The sequence below is a fragment of the Typopeltis vanoorti genome, chromosome 15, assembly GCF_054136105.1.
Source record: "Typopeltis vanoorti isolate ZY-2024b chromosome 15, IOZ_Tvanoo_1.0, whole genome shotgun sequence".
Taxonomy (NCBI): domain Eukaryota; kingdom Metazoa; phylum Arthropoda; class Arachnida; order Uropygi; family Thelyphonidae; genus Typopeltis; species Typopeltis vanoorti.
The window spans coordinates 17,744,709-17,764,843 of NC_143563.1; the positions used below are offsets into that span (position 1 = coordinate 17,744,709).

The 20,135-nt window shown below is 36.4% G+C and overlaps 1 protein-coding gene across 1 annotated transcript in view; it reads right to left on the bottom strand.

Annotated features, from left to right (window-relative positions):
* Window positions 1-20,135, bottom strand: part of mrn (general transcription factor IIH subunit 4 marionette) — a 126,719-nt gene that overhangs the window by 101,877 nt on the left and 4,707 nt on the right. The window contains exons 3-5 of the mRNA XM_090404878.1: window positions 18,563-18,667; window positions 18,330-18,461; window positions 3,968-4,061 (exon numbers count right to left, since the gene is read on the bottom strand). Of these exons, the coding sequence (XP_090261004.1) occupies window positions 3,968-4,061; window positions 18,330-18,461; window positions 18,563-18,667 (331 nt within the window). The remainder of the gene's footprint in view (window positions 1-3,967; window positions 4,062-18,329; window positions 18,462-18,562; window positions 18,668-20,135) is intronic.

A 20,135-nucleotide genomic window follows, 5' to 3' on the forward strand; every position in this document is an offset into this window, starting at 1 on the left:
ACTAAATTAGCTGTATACAAGACAATGTTCAAACCAGTTTTAACTTATGGATCTGAGAGCTGAGTCAGAAGTGCAGATACGAGATTCCTGAGAAAGATTAGATGAGCGAACAGATGGCATCAATGGTAATATCATATTAAAAATGAGGATATTAGGAAAGCGCTTGACATTGTCAGCATCCAGGAATGCATTAGCAGAGCTAATCTCAGGTGGTATGGTCACTTAAACAGAATGGGCAAGGAGGAAAGATCAGCAAAACAAGTTGTCTGCCAGGTTGGCAGGAAAACAACTCAGAGGAAGACCAAGATATATGGATTGATATGGTACAAAATGCCTTAGACGATAGAAATATAAGATCTGACAATGTTGGAGTCTTGACAAGTAACAGACTAATTTGGAGGAAAATTGTAGATAGGAAGTTAGTAATAATGTAAATTTTTCATATAGTACTATCATATCCTATATGCCCCTTGAGGGTACATGTCAGGAATTTGATGATGATGATAATTATATTTTATTTTAACAGAATAAAATAAGATTTACCGAAAATATTTCACTCTCACCACGAAAACGCACACACCAATAATAAAAGTTTTGTATCTCACAGAAATAACATGCACAAGCATAGAATTTATCTGTAGCGACTGCTCAATGAGAAGTGTTAGATTCACTTGTTATGAGCAGTGACAAGTGCAAACAAACATCGGCAAGTCTAGCCGCAACTGACCGAACGCAATAATTCTGATACTTCGTTAGATCACAGCGCATTTGTTTCATAATCTAAAGCATTAATCGAACAATTCCAATTATTAATTATTCAATCAATGTCGAAACATAAGCTGTAACCTTTAACATGTTGTATTACATTTATATGATGTTGTAAGCATTATTATTTATAAACACAAACAAAATTAAAATTTTTCATTTTTTCCTTGGGGTCGCTGTAGTGTCGCGGTGCTTATGTACAAGCCTTAGACAAACCACTATCTCAGAAGTGGTGGTAAAAGTACTGAAAAAATTGGTCATAAAGAGAATTCAGGAATGGGTGGATAAGAATATGCTACTTTGAGGGGCAGCATGCCTGTATGAAGGTTGGAGGTTGGTCATGCTTTAGTAATCATTTTATAAGAGTGGCAATTGAGTTGAATAAAGAGAATGGCTGCATGATGATAATGCTGCATTTTGCAAAGGCACCTGACAGGATACCACATGGAACTCTGTTATGTAAACTGGAACAAAAGGATATGAATATCAAACAACAGTATATGGAGGAGCAGAATCCAGGAGAAAGCAGGTGACTAGTGATGTGCCAAGCAGTGGTCCAAGCAAAGCTCTGTGCTTGGACCACTGCTGCCTAATTTGTACATAAATGATAGAGGAAATAATTTGAAGGGAGATATTTAGTTGTTTGCAATAATGCAACGTTGGATAGTTAATCAAGATGTAGAAAGCTTTCAGGATGATTTAAATAGGCTGACAGTATAGACAAAACATAATGGATGCTAATTTAATGTGGAAAAGTAGAAAGGTATGCATTTTAGGACAGAAAGATTACAAACTGTGTACCACATTGAGGGAAATGCACTCCAGGAAATGGATGAAGCTAGGAATGGGGGACTGTAGTAGATAGAGAGTTGAAGTTTAAAGGGCATAATGCTAAGGTAGCCAGGATACCTCACAGGATTACTTGGGTTACTGAAGGACACTGAGATAAGAGAGTTATCATTCCTCTTTAAAAACCCTTGATACAATTACATCTGGATTATTGTGCTCAGGTCTGGTCACGTGGGTTTCTTGGGGATGAGCAAGTGGTGGAAAGGATTCAGAGGTGAGTGACCAAGATAGTGAGTTGTCTGCAGAATACTCCCTATGAGGATATAGTGAAAGGTTGTGGATTGCAAAAGTTGATTTATAGGCAAAAAAGAGAGGACACGATAGAAATAGTTAAGTTACTTAGTGATTTCACAGGAAGATTATTTGGAAGTCTCTTACCAATTAATTATTTTTCTGGATAAAAACCGAGAAGTATTAAGAAAAGTTTGTTTTAAATTGGATAACAAATTAAAAAAAAAGAAAAAAAAAAGGCTTTTTTGTACATAGCAGGCAATATAAAAATTGTTGCTGTTGTTATGATCCATCAAGTCGTTTCCGACTCCTGGCGACTCCATGAACATGCACTCTCCATTCCAATCTGTCCCTGACTATGTCTTTCAGAACCTCCAGGTGCACTCCAGTTGCTTCTTTAACTCCATCCACCCATCTAATTCTTGGTCTTCCTCTTCTTCTGCTTCCATCATCATCTTCTCCAGACTGTCATTTGCTCGAACAATATGTCTGAAGTATGAAAATTTTTCTTGATGATCATAGCTTCAAGGGAGCAATCTGGCTTTATTCTGTCTATCATTGATTTATTGGTTTGCTTTGCAGTCCATGGTATTCTTAGTAAGCATCTCCAAACCCATAATTCAAATGTATCTATCTTCTTTCTTTCACTCTTTCTCAGGGTCCAATTTTCACATCCATACCATTGTTTTCACGATTCTGATTTTTGCTGCGAGACTAATATCTTTAAAGATCTTGCTTAATTTGTCATTGCTTTTTTTCCGAGTAATAATCTTCTTCGGTACAATAATCATCTTTATCAATTTGGGATCATAGGAACACAAAATTGTTAACTGCTTCCATTTTCTCCCCATCTATTTCAAAATCATTACGTTCACATGTTGCCATACCTTTTGTCTTTTTGAGGTTAAGTTTAAGACCATATTTAGCACTTTCTTCTTTAACTTTCACAATAAGTTCCTTCAAATCTTTTTTACATTCTGCTAGCAAGGTGGTATCATCTGCATACCTCAAATTATTAATATTTTTTCCATCAATTTTAATTCCAACTGGAGACTCCTCCAGCCCTGCCATTCTAAAATGTATTCGCTGTACAAGTTAAACAGGTACGGAGATAAAATACATCCTTGTCGCACCCCTTTACCTATTGTGAAATACTCAAGTTTCTCCAAGATCTGTTTGGACAGTAGTTTCTTGTTCATAATAAAGATTCATCAGAAGGATAATGAAATGCTCTGGGACTCCCATTGTTCTTAACACATTCCACAGTTTCACATGATCTATAGAGTCAAAAGCCTTGCTATAGTCAAGGAAACAAAAGCAGGCATTCTTGTGATATTCCTGTGCTCTTTCTATTATCCATCTCACATTGGCAATTTGATCTCTTGTTCCTCTGCCATTTTGAAATCCTGCCTGTTCATCTGGCATTTCTCTCTTCATGAATGGTTCCAGTCTTTTCTGAATGATCTTAAGTAAGACTTTACTTGCATGAGAAATCAGTGCTATAGTTCTGTAATTTTTGCACTCTCTTGCATCGCCTTTCTTCAATAAAAGTATATAAACTGATTTTTTCCATTCACTAGGCCATGTAGTTATGATCCAAATTTGCTGACATAGATTTCTCAGTAATTTTGAAGTCCTTTCTGTAAAGGACTTCAAAATTACTGAGAAATTATCTGTAAAGGGCTTCTGTATACTCTTTCCATCTTTCTTTGATGTCTGCAGCTTCTGTAAGTTATCCTTTGTGTTTACTTCTCAATATTGTCACCTTGGCACTAAACTTCCCTGTTAGTTCTGTGATCTTTTTGAAAATATCTCTTGTTTTTCCTTTCTTGTTTTGGTCTTCTATTTGTTGGCATTCCTGGTTAAAGTATTTTTCCTCGTCTCTTCTGGCTTGTTGCTGAAACTCTGCATTCAAATGCCATACTTCCTGCAAATGTGGCCTTCGTTTTCCTCCTTTCCTGAGCAGTTTTGATGCCATCAAAACTGCTCAGGAAAGGAGGAAAATTTTTATATTACCCATGTAATATAAAAATTACATAAATCAAAATACAAATAACTTCTAGAGAATAATTTGTTTTAAAAAATAAAGTATATATACATGCTAATATAATAAGGCTAATACCTCCCATCTTTCCATTGCATAGGTATCCAGAGACTGGATGTCTTTTGTATGTTTATCTTTTTCAAGCGGAGCACAAACACTCCATGGCTGGCCTCTAAAAATGCATATAATATAGAAAGAAAGTCAACAAATATTTGGAAAATATCTGACTATATTTTACTAGAAGCTATAATTTAGTCTCAAACAAGGAGGTACACTATATAATTTGAAAAAATGCAGCAGTCAAAGGCAATTTTTTCTAAGAAATCTTGATTTATTAAGTCTCTAAAACAAGTTTTAGAGACTTAATTTTAGTTAAACAGATCTTGCAAACCACAATCTTCATATATTTTTATATTTGAATGTAATTATAAATATCCCAAATAAGCAACTGTTCCATGTCTTGTCATGGAATCCATCTATAGCTTCTATTTCTGAATATTGGCATTTTATTTATGGTATAATTGCCAGGTTGATTTATTATATGGGTATATTTTAGTATGACATATATCAAATATCATCCAAATTCATTATATAGTTTGAGAGTGATATAATGGAAGTTTGAAATATGATATAATGGAAAAGCAGATTATGCCTAAGGCATTTTTTTAAAGAATCAGCTTCTTCACTGGTATACTATGTTTGATTCAATCTTTCAAAAATTTCTTTAAGAAATTAGTCTTAATTAAAATTATTTATGAAATAAATTTTTGAAGGACTAATTAAATAAAGATATTTTAAAGTGTTTAATGAAGTTCAATATGAGATTAGATAAGATACATGAATTATATATCAAATGATTGATCTGAAAATTTAGTTAATTGCAGCTTGTTCTCCAATTCTCCTATCAACTATATATATATATATATATATTATTTTTAATATATATATAGTTGATAGGAGAATATATATTTTTAGCCCTTTCTCAAACATTAAATTAAAGATACCATGAAATCATATTCTTGGTTTATCCAACAAACAAAGTTTGCATGTGAAGTATCTTCATGACTAAGTTACTTGTAGATATAGAAGCTAATGACTTCACATTAATTGCCTTAGTATCCCATAATGCAAAGCACACATTCCTTTAGGTGTATATAATGCTAAGCATTATGAAAAGGGCCACTACCCAGCCCAGTTTCTACCTTTATGGAGGTATGTTAAAGTGTGGGGATATCTCTCAAAAAAAACTCGAGTGATCTACAAGATCACTTTAAATCTCACTGAGTGACCCTAAAGGATCATTCCTGACCAGAATCACTCCAGGACAGGAAACTCAGTGGGAGACAGACCCAGAAGTGATACCAAGGCTGAAGTAATATATTTCTCATGTACAAGTATTAAAAGACTCTGATCAGAGCTAGCAGTTGAAAGTTTTTTCACTTGGTTATAAATTAAAGATGCCAAGAAATTAGATTCTTATTTTATCCTTTATCCAAGTGTGAGCAAACAAAGTTTGCATGTGAAGTGTCTTCACTACTCCAAGTAAAAAAACTTTCAACAACTAGATCTGATTCAGAGTATTTTAATAACAAGGTGTGACACCTTTTCACTACTTGTATATGGGAAATATGACTTCTGCATTACTTCAACCTTGGTATCACTTCTGGATCTGCCTCCACTGATGAGACTGCAACAAAGGTTGAAACTATTCTGGATAGTGGCCCTTCCCAGAATGCTTAGCATTAAGGGATACTAAGGCAATTGATATAATGTCATTAGCCTCTATATACAAGTAGCTTAGTCGGGAAGATAACTCATGCAAACTTCGTTTGCTTATACTTGGATAAAGCATAAACCAAGAATATAATTTCTTGGCATCTTTAATTTATATCTAAGTGAAAAAATTTTCTCAAATATGTTTGTATAAATTGTTCCTGGAATAGAAGTAAAGAAATTTCTCAATAACTAACATTCTGTTTCATTTCAGCTTTTATAAACTGATATGATTACTACTTACTCAAATATTCTCTCACCTAAATTCATTTTAAAAATTTTTATGGAATTTACAACCGTGTTAAAAAAACTTTTTTATTATCCCGATGTTTTGATCTTCACATTAAGATCATCATCTGAAGCGTACATAAGTATACAGAACAAGCTGAGTTACATCATTAACTGTAAGCTAGAGAAACAATGATTTGATCACATGTTATTCTACTGGCGTGACCTCTGCTGGAAAAAAAAAAATTAAAAAAAATAATAAAATAAATAAAAAATAAAATAAAATAAATAAATAAAAAAAAAATAAATTTTTACATCAAGCTAAATTCTATTTTTACGATGACAGGAATAAACATTCTTTTAAATGGTTTTTTCAGAAACAATTGGTGTCCTATTTTTATTATTACAATTCTTATTTTTGATTTACAATACTGGATTTTCTACAGTCCTGTTTATAGTTGTTCTTGGTGAGGAAGGTCGAATATATACCTTCCATATGTTTAGGATTTTTAAACCATCGTTGTTGTTCAGATTGGGGTGGTTGCTGATAATCTCACAGGCTTCCTTGAATTTTCATTCATACCATGTTCTAGTGTGATCGTGGTTTTCCAGTCAATTCTGTGTAAGGTATTCAGGGCATGATCAGAAAGACCAGCTTCACCATAATTATTATATTTAATGTGTCGTTTATGTTCTTTTTGTCTAATAGGAATAGTGCATCCTGTTTCTCCTATATATGGTATGTTGCAAGTACAATAAATCCGGTATACTCCAGATAGGGTGAGCTAGTGGAGGGAGTGGGTCTTTGGATGAGTTTAGTAAGTTTTTTAATTTTGCAGGAGGTTTAAAGGTGGCTTTGAGGTTGTACTTTTGTAGTACTCTGTTTATTTAGTCTGATATTCCTTTAATGTAGGGAATGGTTATAGTTTTACTGTAGTCCGGTTTGTCTTTGTTTTTTTTATTGTGGTTTTGTAAAGAATTTTGTTTATAGTATTTTGGCTGTATCCGTTTTGTTGTAGGTTATTACTGATAATTTTAAATTCGTCTTTCAGTGCCTGTTCATTGGAACAAATCGTCTGAACTCTGTTTTTTAGAGTGTTGATGACACCTAGTTTTTGTGTTGGGTGGTGGTAGGAGTTTATGTGTATATATTGTCCAGTATGTGTTGGTTTTCGGTAAACAGTGAAGGAAAGATTGCCCGAGGGAAGACGTGTGACAAGTGTGTTGTGTTTTTAAATTTCAATTGTGAACTATATGCATTTATGTTGTTTGTTTAGGTGGCTAAGGAATGTGTCTAATGTCTGGCGGCCATTTCGCGATCTGGTCCCATGGCCGCCAGACATTAGACACATTCCTTAGCCACCTAAACAAACAACACAAATGCATACAGTTCACAATTGAAATTTAAAAACACAACACACTTCCGTTTCTAGATACACTTGTCACACGTCTTCCCTCGGGCAATCTTTCCTTCACTGTTTACCGAAAACCAACACATACGGGACAATATTATTATTATTACGGGCAACTCCAGGGAGTCATTAGACTCATCGAGGGAGGCCCCAAATCATTTTCATCACAACTATTCGACATTCATACAGTATCTATCATACCTCGCCTTAAACTCATTCACTGTCACAGCATCCACCACAGACTCAGGGAGCGCATTCCACTCATTCACTACTCTAAAAGTAAAGAACCCAGCTCTAACACCTTTACTAACCACACTTTTGCCCAGTTTCCATGGATGTCCCCTAGTCCTCCCACAACCAGCCCTGTTCTCAAAAATATCTTCTGAATTAATTTTATAGAAACCCTTCAGTAATTTGAATGTCTCAATCATATCTCCCCTCCTCCGCCTATCAACCAATTTTTGCAACCCACAATCCTCAACCTGTTCTCATACGGTTCATTCCACAGACCTGCTATCATCTTGGTCACTCGCCTCTGGATCCTCTCCACCTCCTCCCCATCAAGAAGAAACCTAGGTGACCAAATCTGAGCACAGTAGTCGAGATGAGGTCTTATCAAGGCTCGATACAGAGGAACAATAACCTGCTTGTCTCTGCTTGTCAACGTATTCTTCAGCAACCAAGTGATTTGATGAGCTGATTTGGCCACTTTTGCAATGTGTCCCCTAAATTTCAATTCCTTATCCACCAACACTCCTAAATCTCGTGCCTCATCAATTTCCTGGAGCACGGTTCCACCAATGCAGTAAACTGCCTCCCATCTTTTCACCCCAAAATGCATAACCTTACATTTTGCCACATTAAATTGACATCCATTCTCCCTAGCCCAGACCTCCAATCTATCCAAATCATCCTGCAAAATTTTGACGTCATCTGCATTCACTATTGCCCTACCCAACTTTGCATCATCCGCAAACAAATGAACTGTTCCTCTCAGATCCTTTCCTATATCATTTATGAACAAATTAAACAGCAGTGGTCCAAGAACAGATCCTTGTGGTACACCACTAGTCACAGGCCGTCTTGTGGACTCTACTCCTGAGTAAACCACTCTCTGATATCTCTCCGTCAACCACCCTCCTATCCATCTCACCAACCCTATGTCCATTCCCATATGCTGCAATTTACTGATTAGAATTCCATGTGGTATCCTGTCAAAGGCCTTAGCAAGGTCCAGCAGAATCACTGTAAACCCATTACCCTTATCCAGTTCAGCCGTCACTGTGTTATAATACGTGAGCAAGTTACTGAGGCATGACCTACCCTTCACAAAACCATGCTGTCCCCGATACAGTATCCCATTTTCTTCTATCCAATCTTGTATTTTCCTCTTGACTATTTTCTCTAAGACCTTGATAATGATTCCTGTTATGCTGATTGGCCGGTAATTTTCAACAGCAGCCTTGGAACCACCTTTGTGCAGTGGAACTATTTTCCCCTCTTTCCACCCCCTTGGGACTGACCCAGTCCTGAGGCTCAAATTAAACATAATGGTCAAGGGCACTGACAATTCTTTTGCCGCTTCACGTACGACACGAGCTGGTATACCATCCAATCCCACAGATGTATTGACATTGAGGTTCTGTAACAGACTAGTTACCTCTACCTCATTCATCACAATTCCAGTATAAGCTGTTGGTTCCTCCATTTCCGCAAAGCCACCACCTGGATGATATACTCTTGCAAAGTGCTCGCTCAGTAATTCCACAACATCGACTGATTCAGTTACCTCCCTACCCTCAGCATTTTTTAAGATCATTCTACCATGAGCATTTTTCCTTTTACTTGCAACATATTGAAAAAACTGTTTGGGATTCTCTTTAGCCTGCATGGCCAATTTCCTTTCGTAATCTGCTTTTGCTTTTCTTACCACCCTTGTTACCATCCTGGCCTGAGCTTTATACTGTTCATGCACCTGATGGTCACCCTTCTCCTTAAATTCCCTCCACAATTGTTTCTTTTTTTGCAGCTCAAGCTTAATAGTGTTATTTATCCATTTAACCCCTACCTGATTTATTATTCGGACTCTTGGTATACAGTCAACCATTGCCTCCTGCAAACAGTTCTTGACCACCTCCCATGCACCATCAACATCCAGCCCTTGCAGTTTTACATGCCATGGCATTGAGCCAAGCACACACCTAAGCTTGTCATACTTACCAGCCCGATAATTCCACATATACCCTGTCTTAATTGTAAATTTGACTCCTTTAGCCACCTCCCAAGTCATGACCTTATGGTCACTCTCACCAATTGGTGGCAACAAGGTCATGTTCGTTACCGCCACATTCTCAGTTGCAATTACTAGGTCCAGCACTCTCTGCCCCCTGGTATTTTCCAATACATGTTGCCGTAGATAGTTGTCCCTTAATAACTGCATAAAATCCAATTCCTTCCTCCCATGTGCCCTCTCCTCTTTCCAGTCAATATTACCATAATTGAAATCACCCATAATAATTACCCTCTTTCCATTCATTTCTTCTATTTGCTTATGCATACTATTCCCACCATCCACTCCATCACCCGGTCTATAGCAGCACCCAATTGTATATTTTGTTCTGCTAGATTGTATCTCACACCAAACAGCCTCAAATGTGCTTTTTTCCCCATCCTGCAGTTCAACTTCTATACTCCTTGGCTGAAGCTCATCAGCTATCATCAATAACACTCCTCCCCCCTTTTTATTCACCCTGTCACTCCTGAACACGCTATACCCATCGCATTCAATCCCACTAGCTTTATCATCTTCTGTCAGCCATGTTTCACTAATACCGACAACCTGTGGCCTGGAAGTGCCAACCATGGCCAAAAACTCTTCCTTCTTGTTCCTAATACTCCTGGCATTAGTGTACATGAATCGCAGAAGCCCATTTGTCCCATCCCTACTTTGATTCCTTATACTAATTATCCCATTCTGATTTGTTGTCCGTCGTACTCGCCCGGGCATAATATACTCATTCATACACTTAACTGCCCCCCCTAAAGTCTGCATATCTACTCCCCCCCCTCTTAATAAATCTAGTTTCCCTGAGTCTGTACATCCACTTCCACATCATTCATCAACACTCTTTCAAGTCTCCGTACACCAACTCCATTCAAATGTAACCCATCCATCTTATATAAGTCCTTTCGCCCATCGAACTCATTCCACACATCCACAAATTCCACACCACTCTCCATGCATAACCCACGCATAAAGTCATTGGCAATTATGGCCCTCCTTCTAAACACTTCGCTGTCATACCGCGGTAAGATACTCACCATCCTAACTCTCTCACTCTTCTCTTTTGCTACCTCAAACAACTCCCTCACATCCTCTATCATTTCCATTTTGTCCTCTTTCAAATCATTCGTTCCTGCCACTATTATCATCTCTTTCACCCTCTGTTTTTGCAGTCAAATAGATTCGCTGACGTCCTTTATGTTCGCACCCGGCTGGTACGACTTCGTTAAACTCTCAATTATTATGCCTCTTAATAGCGAATCCCCATACAGCACCCGCTCCTTCATTTTATTGACGTTTACGTACATTCTATTGTTTGCCGTCACAGACTTCCGCCGGTTATTTGTCGGTACGTTCAACACACATTTTTGCATACGCTCCAGTTGTCGTTTGGCTCTGTGTATCGCGCCATTTAAACGGGCAATTTCGCTACTCGCATTTATCTCACCATTTTCATTATCGATCAAATCATCCATTCCTTCGGTGTTTCTACCTTCATTTACACTTTCAGCGACGCTCTCACACATATCTGGCACTACCACGCAATTCTCTAGTACACCGCCATTTTCTGCATTCTGACTACCGTTAACGATATCAGTCTCGATACACGAAACACGCTTGAAGTCCTCATTCTCTTTACACTTTCTACACATATTAACTCCACTATCACTTTCTAACCAGACTCCTACCGCTCTTCGCAAGGCATACATCTCACAGACAGCACATTGCATAAATTCTTTTACATCAAAACTCTTAAGCAAGCATGGCGACCTGGCCGCCATTTTTTTCTTTATCGGTGCCATGTGTACGCTATCTTTTCTTAAAAATAATAGTTAAAATAACAGAAAACATGCAAAAATTGCACAGACACACCAAGAAACAAAAAGCAAACAATACTACTTAAAATTCTGGTAAAATATCTAATGTTAACACAAAATAATACTGATCTTTTCAGGAGCTCTCGACAAGCCGACGATCTAATCCGTGCGACACCTAGCGACCACTAGGTGTATATACACATAAACTCCTACCACCACCCAACACAAAAACTAGGTGTCATCAACACGCTAAAAAACAGAGCTCAGACGATTTGTTCCAATGAACAGGCACTGAAAGACTAATTTAAAATTATCAGTAATAACCTACAACAAAACGGATACAGCCAAAATACTATAAACAAAATTCTTTACAAAACCACAATAAAAAAAAACAAAGACAAACCGGACTACAGTAAAACTATAACCATTCCCTACATTAAAGGAATATCAGACTAAATAAATAGAGTACTACAAAAGTACAACCTCAAAGCCACCTTTAAACCTCCTGCAAAATTAAAAAACTTACTAAACTCATCCAAAGACCCACTCCCTCCACTAGCTCACCCTATCTGGAGTATACCGGATTTATTGTACTTGCAACATACCATATATAGGAGAAACAGGATGCACTATTCCTATTAGACAAAAAGAACATAAACGACACATTAAATATAATAATTATAGTGAAGCTGGTCTTTCTGATCATGCCCTGAATACCTTACACAGAATTGACTGGAAAACGAGCTGTCTACATCACACTAGAACATGGTATGAATGAAAATTCAAGGAAGCCTGTGAGATTATCAGCAACCACCCCAATCTGAACAACAACGATGGTTTAATAATCCCAAACATATGGAAGATATATATTCGACCTTCCTCACCAAGAACAACTATAAACAGGACTGTAGAAAATCCAGTATTGTAAATCAAAAATAAGAATTGTAATAATAAAAATAGGACACCAATTGTTTCCGAAAAAAACCATCTAAAAGAATGTTTATTCCTGTCATTGTAAAAATAGAATTTAGCTTGATGTAAAAATTTATTATTTTTTTTATTTTTATTTTTTATTTTTTTTTTCCACCAGAGGTCACGCCAGTAGAATAACATGTGATCAAATCATTGTTTCTCTAGCTTACAGTTAATGATGTAACTCAGCTTGTTCTGTATACTTATGTACGCTCCAGATGATGATCTTGATGTGAAGATCGAAACGTCGGGATAATAAAAAAGTTTTTTTAACACGGTTGTAAATTCCATAAAAATTTTTAAAATGAATACTGATCACCGTGAAACTCTCACCTAAATTCTTTCTAAAATAATGGAAAAAACCATCAACATACAACTCTTGCATTACATTTAAAGCTCTCATCTAATAAATGACCAACAGCCACTGGACAAACACCATGGAAAAGTTTGACAAATCTCAAGTGGTTGCCCTTGTTATCTCCAAGGCTTTTGACTCAGTTTGGGTAGCCAGCTTTCCGACCGGACACTCACTTTGAGTGATGATTGATGGCTCCTTATCTTCTAACTATACAACTAATGTTGGAGTCCTATAGGATTCTGCTCTTTTCTCCACCCTCTTCCTTCTGCATCAGAAGTGTAGATGATGGTTTCTGTAGATGTGTGAGTGTGCAAGAAAGGATTAAGACTGTCAAGGAGGGGGATGGAATATCAGTGATTATAGAGAGGGATGGACAGGGGAAGAAGGAGTCATACCCAAGAAGTGGAGTCAGTGGGACTTGTTATAAAAACAGAAATGAGCTAGCATGTATGTTTACAAATCTAGCAGTATTCAAAACAAAGGGAATAAAACCGTAGCATTGATAAAGTTTATTCACCCAAAATTTCTGGAATGAGGATGACATTCCGACAGGAATAGAGATGGAGGGATGTACAGTCTTTTGTGAAGACAGACAAGGCAAAGAGGTAGGAGGAGTGCTATTGATGATGGCAGAAAAGTTGTGTCCATTGGGATGCAAGGAACAAATAATGACAGCGGTTTTTAAACAGTATGGTGTGAAGTGGAGGCAGACATGATGAGATATTTAATGGGGTGTTGCTATAGGCCTGGTAATGTGGAAGGTAGTGTGAAAGAAATGTTTAGATAAATTGGTCTGGCTAATAAGAAAAGGGCGATCATTAGTTGATTTCAATTATGGTAATACAGACTGGAATGAAGAAACAGTATCTGGCACCAAAGAGAATGAATTGCTTGAGTTTTTGAGGAACATATGAAACATCTTAAGAGGTACATAATAGAGGCTACACGTGGATCAAGGGTCATATTTGTTTATCTCATCAGAGGATATTATTGTAAATGAAGTGTCATATCTTCCTCCATTATAACATGTATTATACAGATGTATTCATAGGAATGTAGTAATTTTATTACTGAAAATTTCAATCAGAAACAAAGTGGTAATCATTAGTGCATCTATCTATATTCTTGTGAATACATGTATATAATAAATGTTATAATGGCAAGAGTTCCACTAAAAATTCATCTAATTATCCTTCATGGGGAAGAAATGACCTAAAAGACCAGTAAATTTGGCAAACTTTCTGTTCAAAAAGCTAACAGTGAATGAGGATTTCCCTTTAAAATGAAGCTTTGACTCAAAGATAATTTCTAACCACCAAATTCAAAGAAACGATATCACCAGGAGCTCATATTTATGCCAATATTAACTATGCACTCATATACAATCAATCAACTACAAGCTGCCAAATGTGATCTCACCATGTCCTCTCTTCAAGAGATATCTTCTATCTTAAACATCGATCTTTTTTTCCCCTTGATTTTAGACTTATCTAGGATTCAAATTCTTACAATAAAAACAGACTTACTCTTGACTGTGAGTTTGACTCACTGGCTCAGAAGCAAAATCAACCAAGGTAAACCTGGCAATAAACTGATGAGTTGTAAACATATCCAGACATTCCCTCACTCCTGCAGAAACCTCAGTTCTTGCAAAAGGACATGATTTTACTACAGTGTCTAAAAAAATCCACATCTGGATTTGCTACATAGCATTGAGATGAACCTAACCATCCTCTCAAGTGATGATGCTAATAAACTCAAACTTAAAGCCTTCTCAGTACTACTCAGAGCTAAACTTCCTTTCTCAAACTTATCGCCAGCTGAAATCAAGGCCTTAAAATCATTGAGACATAATAACCATCTCACCATAATAAAAGCAGGGAAGGGTAAAGCCATAATTATCATGGACACCACTGCATATAACAAAAAAAATTCTCTTCTATTATAAGATCAGTCCACTTACCAGGAGATTACCCAGAACTCTACCAACCGTCAAATTCATAAAACTTACCTTACTCAGCAAAGTGATTAGTTAGGATAAAGACACTATAAAAAAATTTGAAGACCCATTTAGGTATAAGCCTACCTTTTTATGGCCTTCCAAAAATATATAAGGAAGGAGTTCCACTTAGACCCACAGTGGACTGCATACACTCCCATACCTATCACCTTAGCCGAATTCCTAGCTCATCTTTTAAGCTCCATCACTGGCCACATGCAAACCTCTATGAAGAGTTCAGATTTGACAAAAATAAAAAAACTTAATCTTTCAACCTACGGATCTCATGATTAGCTTTGATATCCAGTCCAAATTTACTAGTGTAAATTTGGACTGATTGACACTTCCAAATGTTATCAGACGAGTTTACTGTAGACATAATTGAACTGTTTGACGAACAGTTCATGTTCGAACATGAATTGTTCAGTTAGATGAACAGCAACAGAGATAAGACACTTCCTTGTCACAGTCCATTATTAAGTGCAAATCACTAAATTTAGTCTTCACTCAGCTCTTAGATTTAACATACACATTCTTGATCACAACTATTTCTTCTTTTCCTATGTCTATCTTTTCCAAACTTTTGCAGACTTTTTCTCACTAAACCCAATCAAAGTTTTTTTTTTCCACATCAAGAAATGCCATAAATAAGGTTTGTTTCTATTCCCATCACTTCTCTCACAACAACAATCAAATTAACAGTTGACTATCTTCTTTTTTTTTTTTTAAAAAAAAAACAACAACTTGCTCTTTTCTTAGATGTTCCTACATTTTATCTCTTACAGTTGTCATAAATATCATTATGGCAACTGTAAGAGATAAAATGTAGTTATCTTTAGTTATTACTATGTACTACAAAATCTGATTTAAACCAAAACTGAGATTGGCTCATTAATTTAAATAACATCCATGCAACCAAAAACTAGAAATAGACACAACAAATCTAATACGTGTTGTTATATGAGAAAACCAAAAAGGCATCACAAATTTTTGGCACTCACTCCAATAATTTTTTTTATAGAACAATGAGATAAATTAAAAACGAATCTTCTTATGTAATATACAAAAGAAGCAATGTACAGAATAGAGAAAGAAATTATATTATATAAAAAATATCTAATATCAATATTGAAAAAATATCTTTTATTTAGAAAGTCACTATTAATGTAATATTTTCTGCCTACAGTTCTCTCTTTCAGTGTATAAAATACTAAATGGTTATAAATCAAGTAATGCTCTTAATATGCTGTTAAAATCAAAACTATTGATCAAGGAAAGTAAACCACCTGGAAGAAAGAGAAAAAGAAACCTGCATAAATCTTTCTATTATGTCATAATTTAAGACTGATTCTATTAAACTTCCTCGTACTAATCCATCTTCCTTGCATGTTAAGTTCAATGGCTTGTCTGGCCAAATAACTTGGTTGCTTAGAAACTTAATTGCAGCATATCAGTTTCCAGGTAGAAAAAACCTTGCAACCTTTGAATGAGACTAATTCACCTTAAGTTGAAAAGTTGTGATGAGAGGTTCTTCACATCATAGACAGGACTCAAACCCAGGTCATTCAACTGAAGGATATCAATACCAACTGAGCTATGAAGACTTCCTATTACTAACACATCCTCAAAAATCCTGGATAACATTTTTCAAAGCTTTTAAGAAAATGAAAGTACTTATTACACATTATAAATATTATGATATTGTGTATGATCTTCTCATTAGTAATAACTATGTTCAACAGCCATTAAAAGAAATGCAGAATTTTATATGTACAACATCACATTAATGTCTTCCCCATAACATATTAGGCTTATAATGTGTAAACAGAAATATGCAAAAACACTAAATGGAGATAATGTAACAGTAACTTTATTTCTTAATAACGTAGAATTTAATTCAATGGAATAGCAGAAATGGAAGCATCAACTAAAAGCAAGAAGCAATGGGAGGTGGATTCTTTTCCAGGTTTATCTCAGCTATCACAAATCAGCATCATCAATAGGCTAAAGGCAAACTACTTCAGAAACTTGCGCTACAGGCCAAACACGAAACTTTTTGGGGCCACTTCAGGCCTTCAATAAGCAGGATAGCAGTCTCACATCATGTGATGAAATTATCTAACACTTAAAGACATTCAAAACATCCATAAAGTGCAATTCGAATCCATTCTACACTGGTTGGAGAACAACTCAGTAAATCAGGGCAAATTAATTTCTTAATGCTTACTAAAGGGATGCAATTTCTAAAACAACTAATTTGGACAGCCAAAATTCAAAAATAAAACAGATATGGTAAGACTTATTTATAACTTACTATGGACAGTAAGTTTTACCATATCTGTTGCTCAGTGTTTCCTCTAAGTTCAAGGTCAGTGTACTCAACACCCAATTTGTTATATGGAAGAGTCCTGGCACTAAGTGCAAATACAACATATATACATACATACATCTTCAAGACCCACCTTTCCTAATTGGGTTGTGGGGGCAACAGCTGCAAGAGGAACTTCCAGTGGTCACGATCCTCTGCCACCAAGCTCAGGTGTTCTGGTGGGATTCCCAAACGTGTCCACCCAAGGTTTTGGATATAATCTATCCAGCGAGTCCTTGGCCTTCCATGTGGCCTCCAATCCTCTGGCTTGGCAAAGAGGGCCTGCTGAGGGAGCCTCTCTTGTAGCATTCTGACCAGGTGCCCGTACCAACGTAACTGTGATCTCTCAACACGGAGAAGCAGCTGTTGAGTATTGAGGGTTTCCCGAATTGCAGAGCTTCTGACTCTGTCGAGTCTTGTCAGCCCTGCAACCCCTCAAAGGAACCCTCATTTCAGCTGCCTGGATTTGTGTCCGCATTTTTTCAGTCATTACTGAAGACAGCCAGCTTTGCCTTTGGCTTAACTCCTGCTTCAATACTACTGAACGGCCAAGCTCCTGCAATATTGAGCAAATACAAATAACTAATATCAACCATCACTGTGAATCTGTTTGTTTCAAAACAGAAAATTAAAAAAATGTCATAAAGAGTATGATAGCAAAATAACCATTTTGTATTAAGTAAGTTTTACCATATCTGTTGCTCAGTGTTTCCTCCAAGATCAAGGTCAGTGTAGTCAACCCCATTTGTTATATGGAAGAGTCCTGGCACTAAGTGCAAATACAAAAAACTAATATTAACCATCACTGTGAATCTGTTTGTTTCAAAACAGAAAATTAAAAAAAATGTCATACAGAGTATGATAGCAAAATAACATTTTGTATTAACACATATTCAGCTCTTACTTGGCAAACAAAGAACTCATTAGCTAAAAAAACATGAAAGAGTTCTGAGCAAAGAGTTATATGATATCAACATTGTTTAAAAAAAAAAATCACTACAGTAAATATTCTGTTATATGCTCTTCTTTTATCCCACATGTTTGTCATACAGTGAGAACTCTTGTGGGTAGAGTTAGATAAATGATTTCAGTTGATAGGTTGTAAATGGGTTTTGATTGAAAATTAATCTTAACAGTCTGGGTAGTTAAACAAGAATATCACACTCATAATAATTACAAATAATCTAAAGAAAAATTTTGCAATATATATTCATTTGTTTGACACTAACCCTCCTAACAAAGCAACCTTCACATTTTGCCTGAACGTTGAACTTAAAATCCATCCTGGTAATCCTCCAGGCATTGGAATTTCATTCCAGATATGTAATGAACATAATGCTTCTACAGCTTCAAGATGCTTTCTGCAAGTAAAACATTTCAGGACATATGAAAACTGCAAAGAAGATGTGTCTAACAGTATTAATCACAGAATTAAGAATATTCAATGAAGATGTGAGCTTACTTAATGTGATGTTGACCTAGCCAACCTCCTACAACTGCTGGAGGAACAGGCTGTTCTACAAAGAGCAGCCTCATTACATAGTGCCTGGCCATCACTGGCAGTTCTCTGAAATGAAATAGCTAATTATTAATGTGATAAGCTTTTTGTACTATATTAAAATTTAATTATCTACAAAAAATATATTCATAATACATTCAAGATATGACATGTAGTGGACCAGAAAAGGTTTCCACAAAAATGCCAGCATTTTAAATGTAAATATTTTCAAACCAGATTGTTATTTAGGATAGTTGTTCATTCACTCGACAAGTTCTGTATGGATGTTTGCACATCCCATTGTAATCATGTGTAACGAGAGTGAAACCTTAGCAAAAATGCTGTATGTAAAACTTGAGTCATCATGCAATGAGAATTTAGGCAAATCCATCAGATTATTCAGTTTGAAGAAATTGGCAATGGTGAGAAATGTAAATCTACAGGACAACTGAGAATTTTTCAGAAGATTATAGGGTAGGTTCATAGGTCATTTCCATGAAGTTAAAAAAAATTATTTTTAACAATCAATTACCTGTATAAGTGTGAAATTAGGCATTCTCAGTCCACTATTCAATTAAGCCCTATAAAAGATGTATGCAAATCATTCAGCATATTATTATTATTATTGTTCCGGGAAACTCCAAGGAGTCGACAGACTCATCGAGGGAGGCCCTAACATCATGTCTGGAACAACTATTCAACATTCACACAGTATCTATCATATCTTGCCTTGAACTCATTCACAGTCGTAGCACCCACAACAGACTCTGGAAGCTTATTCCACTCATTCACCACTCTCCAAGTAAAAAACCTAGCTCTAACACCCTTGTCAACCACGCTCTTGCCCAGCTTCCATGCATGGCCCCTAGTCCTCCCACCACCAGTCATATTTTCAAAAATATCTTCTGGATCAATCTTATAAAAACCCTTCAGTAATTTGAATGTCTCAATCATATCACCCCTCCTTCGCCTATCGTCCAATTTCTGCAACCCACAAATCCTCAACCTATTCTCATAAGGTTCATTCCACAGACCTGCTATCATCTTGGTCACTCGTCTCTGGACCCTCTCCACTTCCTCCCCATCACGAAGAAACCCTGGTGCCCATAACTGGGCACAGAAGTCCAGATGGGGTCTTATCAAGGCTCGATACAGAGGAACAACAACTTGCTTCTCTCTGCATGTTAAAGTATTTTTCATAAGCCAAGTGATTTGGTGAGCTGTTTTAGTTACTTTTGCAATGTGCCCCCTAAACTTCAACTCCCTATCCACCAGCACACCCAAATCCCTGGCCTCATCAATCTCCTGGAGTACGGTTCCACCTATGTGATATACTGCTGCTATTCTTTTCACTCCAAAGTGCATAACCTTACACTTTGCCACATTAAACTGACATCCATTTTTCCTAGCCCAGTCCTCCAAACTATCCAAATTATCCTGTAAAATTTTGACATCCTGTGCACTCACAATTGCTCTACCCAACTTTGCATCATCAGCAAACAAGTGAACACTTCCTCTCAAATCCTTTCCAATATCA